General features: G+C 47.7%; 1 protein-coding gene across 2 annotated transcripts in view; it reads left to right on the top strand.

Moving 5' to 3' along the window:
- Positions 1–4451, top strand: part of AASDHPPT (aminoadipate-semialdehyde dehydrogenase-phosphopantetheinyl transferase) — a 66029-nt gene that overhangs the window by 60183 nt on the left and 1395 nt on the right. Inside the window, exon 5 of one of the 2 annotated variants that reach the window (XM_019530250.1) lies at positions 1288–1365. The exons of the other annotated variant lie outside the window; for it this stretch is intronic. Coding sequence (XP_019385795.1) covers positions 1288–1365 — 78 coding nt within the window. The remainder of the gene's footprint in view (positions 1–1287; positions 1366–4451) is intronic. 2 annotated transcript variants of the gene reach the window in all.

Genomic DNA, 4451 nt, shown 5'->3' with positions numbered 1-4451 from the left:
TGGGGGGTGTAGATCAAGGCCCCTGCAGTGAGAGAGTGAATGGGGCCGGGGCAGGTGCTGCCCAGCTGGCTGCCAGACAGAGCTGCAAGCAGCTCATCCGGGGTGCACAGGGAGGGGGGTGGGGTGGCTCCCGCCACTGTGTACACCCCCGAGGGAGGCAATGGGAGTTGTGTGCCCCCTGGATCTGCATGCAGGGCAAGGACAGGCTGGGGGTGGCATTGGGCTCTTCCTGGCCCGGGATGGGGGGCTGGGCTGCAGCTGTGCTCGGAGTGGGCAGCGGTGGCGCTGGGAGGGAAAGCTATGCACTCCCCCATAACCCCTCCTCCCAGTGCCACCACCCACTCCAAGCACAGCCCCGGCCCAACCCCGCTGGACTGGGAAGAGCCCAGTGCCGTCCCTGACCCCAAGTGTGCAACATCAGCTGACCCTCGCCCCGCGCACAAATCCAGGGGGCACATGCCTCCTATTGCCTCCCCCAGTGGTGCACACAGTGACGGAAGCCCTTTCCCATGCCCCCCTGGATAAGCAGTTCATGGCTCCGACCAGCAGCCCTTCTCACCCTGGCTGAGCAGCGCCTGCTCCTACCCCAGCCCTACTCCCTCCTTCAGTGCAGGTGCCTCAGTTTGCTCCCCTCCCTCCCCAACCACTTTTCTCCCAACAGATTTACCAGCTGGACACTGCTCTCCAAGCTGCCAGGCTGCATATTGGGAATCAGATCGGTATTAGCCAATATGGCTCGTTAATAATCAGTCATCGGTATTGACCCAAAAAATTTTTATCAATGCACCCCTAACAAAAAGCTTAATGTTCGCTTTAGCATTACTGTCTCAACAGAATCATTGTAGTAGCCGTATGTTAAGAACAGTTGTAGTGTACAAAAGTCTCTAGTATTTTAGTCTATTTTCACTCGCTGAGGACTTTATAAAACTTTCACTTTTCTGGATTGAGTTGTCTGTGCTTGATCTCTACTTTAGCAAGTTTGAGCAAAAATTGTATCGCCATGTTTGGACAAGAATGAAAAATGCATTTTTCAAATTAATACAAAGAATTACCTTATAGTCAGTATACTTGAGTGGCAATTTGGCTTTAGAATTCACATTATTCTACAATAATAATTTGCTGCGTTTCAGAAGATATTGATTTTTTTCTTGGGCAAATTACGAGCCTTTCTTAAAAAAATCACGTACTCTGCAAGTACTAAGCTTAAGTGTGTACCTAAGGAGAAATGGAATACACTGAAACTTCACAGTTATTCTCTGTCTGTCTGTCCATCTTTCTCTCAACTAGGAAACCCGGTTAGATGATCACCACCATGTTGCAGTTGCTCTTGGGAAACCAAAAGGAATTGGACAAAAGCATTCTGAAGTAAGACTTCATGAATTATTTTCTCTCAGGACAAATTTATTGGGCTTCTCATAGTTCTGGGAGAATTGCTGTAAAAACACTCTCTGTCCCCTTGCTCCCACTGTTCTTTATCACATGCCAAAAAATGTAATATAACCACTGCTTAGTATGCCAGGTACCTCTGCCGTGGATGTGCATATTGGCATATGTCCAGACTCACTTTAATGGTGGCTTTCTCACATTCTTTCACTTTTTAGTGCAGGTACAGCAGGACCATGTGGATAGACTCTTTTTATGGGGGAACTACCTAAAATTCTGTATCTTAAACAGAGAAATAAAAATTGTGGCCATGCATTTCATTTTCCCATATCCTACAATACTGTCCTTATAATAAGGATAATGGGTCCTCCCTAATTGGAAAAAAAACCCCCAGCAACTCAGAATTGACAGGCTGTTCCCCATCCTTCCCCTCCCCACCCAACACACAATGGGATCGGGGCCAGGTTGCCTCCCTCCCTGTCACTCCTCCCACACATGGCCAAATTGGTCCAGGCTGCTCCCTGTTGCCCCCAAACATCCAGATCAGGGCTGAGCTACTCCCTCCAGCTGCAGTGCATCCAGATCAGAACCAGTCCCCTGCGTATCTGGATAAAGGCTGCACATCCCCCATTTCCTCCCCACCCACATTGCCAGAGAGGCCCCTGCTGAGCCAGCCCTGAATACCAACCAGATCCTGCCCACAGACAGACCTGGAATCTCCCATCCAGCCTGCAGACATATTTTGCAGTGCCTGTTTGGCCTGCGGGACAAAAAAGGTCAGGTACCACTGGGAAGGACAAATACATTTAGAAACAAGATGCTTATAAGTCTTATCCATGAATTTAGTGGTTCTGGACAGCACCTGCAGGTCCTGCAACAGATTCATTTGAAGATGTGGTCAGTGTGATGCTGTAGCTAAGAAAGCACAAGATTTTTGGATGCAGGTGTAGGAAGAGGAGATCAGTAGTATCTTTGATTACTCTGTGGGCTTATTCAGCCTAGAGAAGAGGAGACTGAGAGACCACTAAATAGCAGCTTTCAACTACCTGAAGGGAGGTTTCCAAAGAGGATGGAGCTAGATTGTTTTAACTGGTGGCAGATGACAGAACAAGGAGCAACAGTCTCAGGTTGCAGCAAGGGAAGTTTAGGTTAGATATTAGGAAGACCCTTTTCACTAGAAAGGTAGTAAACCACTGGATCACTTTACCCAGACAGGTGGTACAGTCTCCATCCTTGAAGGTTTTCAAAACCTGTCTAGACAAAGCTTTAGCTAGGGTGATGTAGTTGGGGATGATCCTGCTCTGAGCATGAAGTTAGACTAAATGACCTCCTGAGGTCCCTTCCAACCCTAACTTTCTATGATCAAGACCTGAACCTTACGCTAGTCATACCACCCTGGGTCCTGGACTGTTTGTTGCATCTGAAGCCTTCTGACCTTCCACTCACTTCCACCAAGTCTACCTCATGACCCTATTTGCATCAGTTAATTAAACTGCATATCAGGGCTGGTTAATGGGTGTTTCATTTTGAATCTGGTTTGACGTGTTTTGAGCTCAAAACTGAAATCAATATGAAACAAAAGGCTTTGAAACAGTTTCAAATCTAAACAAGGACACTTGGAAAATTTTGAAACGTTTTGAGTTTCAAAACCAGGCTTGCTGCAGCTAAACAAAAAGTAGGAGAGGGAGGGGGAAGAGGGGGAAAGATTGCTCTGATATTGACATCTAGCTCCCTGTTCGATTCCCCAGCTCTCTAATTGCTTCCCCCAGTTCTTCCTGGGGGGCACAGGCCCCCAGATGATGCAGGATGACAGCCCACACTGAGAGCCAGGAAGTACCCAAGCTGACGCTGGCCACAGCCAGCAGTGGTAGCCTGTTGTTATCCTATGCGCAGATCCGGGGGCCTGCCTCCCCCCTCTCCCCCCCGGAGGAGTCTGGCACAACCCCGCAGCCCTCTCAGGGGGCATGGTCCCCCAGATCTGTGTGTGGGATGACAGCAGGCTGCTGCTGCCAGCTGGAGCCAGCGCTGGGTTCTTCCTGGCATTCGGCACAGGCTGTGCTGAACAGACTCAGGTGCTGGCGTTGGCCCCAGCTGGCAGTGGCAGCATTCTGTCATCCCACATGCAGATCTGGGGACCTGTTCCCCCTGGGAAGAGTCCAACACAGCCCTGTAGCCCTCCCTGGGGGCGAGGACCCTCAGATCTGTACGTGGGATGACAGCAGGCTTCCACTACTGGCATGTGATACGAGTTTTGCTTTGAACAGTTTGAGGTATAGTTGCCTATAAACCCCTGCACCTATCTCCTTGAAACGTGGCAAGCTTTATGGCCTCAAAAGGAGCTACCATCCCTGGTATTTTCATCTGAATCAGGCAAGAAATGACAAAGTTTATAGGCATTTTCATGATTCCCCATTATAGTCTATGGGTAAAACATCAAAACAGCTAAAGAGTTTCAGTTAAACAAAATGGAGCAGTGTCCCTTTGAAACGGTAAAACAGAAGTCGAGATGAAGTGGTATTATTTCGCACAGCCTTACTGCCTATCTTTTTTTGGAAACACAACTTCTCACAGGGAGAGAAATATTTAGTATACATATGCTGGATATTTCCAAAATTTTGCTATATTATACTGCCAGAAGTGTGCTGCTCCATGTATTTGTGGCTAAAGGCAGCCATTCAAAATGGCTCAGTGGGTAGTAAATTTTCTCACTGGTAATATCAGTTGATCTCTCTGCCAGATGTCAAGGCTCACTCCACCAAAGTTCAAACAGCATCCTCTGTTTGCATAAAAAATGTACTCGTATGTAGAGGTACAAGGCACTAATCAGTAACATCACAGAATTTTGTCAGGCAGTATTTGTTGGAGTCTGCTGCCAGAGCTGATGCCAAATTTGAATAGAGCCAGGCCATCCTTGTTTGATGTAGCGAATACTGTCCATCTTACCACCCAGAAAAGGCATTACTTGCAAGTCACTTACTGTCAAATCCACAGACACATAATCAAAGAAAATAAAAGGGGTTTTTTGAGATACTGACCAACAACTTGCCTTCTAAAAAACAGTTGTAACC

This window comes from Crocodylus porosus, unplaced genomic scaffold (assembly GCF_001723895.1).
Source record: "Crocodylus porosus isolate Cpor-Errol unplaced genomic scaffold, CroPor_comp1, whole genome shotgun sequence".
Classification (NCBI taxonomy): domain Eukaryota; kingdom Metazoa; phylum Chordata; order Crocodylia; family Crocodylidae; genus Crocodylus; species Crocodylus porosus.
Note: the sequence above shows the minus strand (reverse complement) of the source record. Positions and strands in the feature narration are given on the sequence as shown.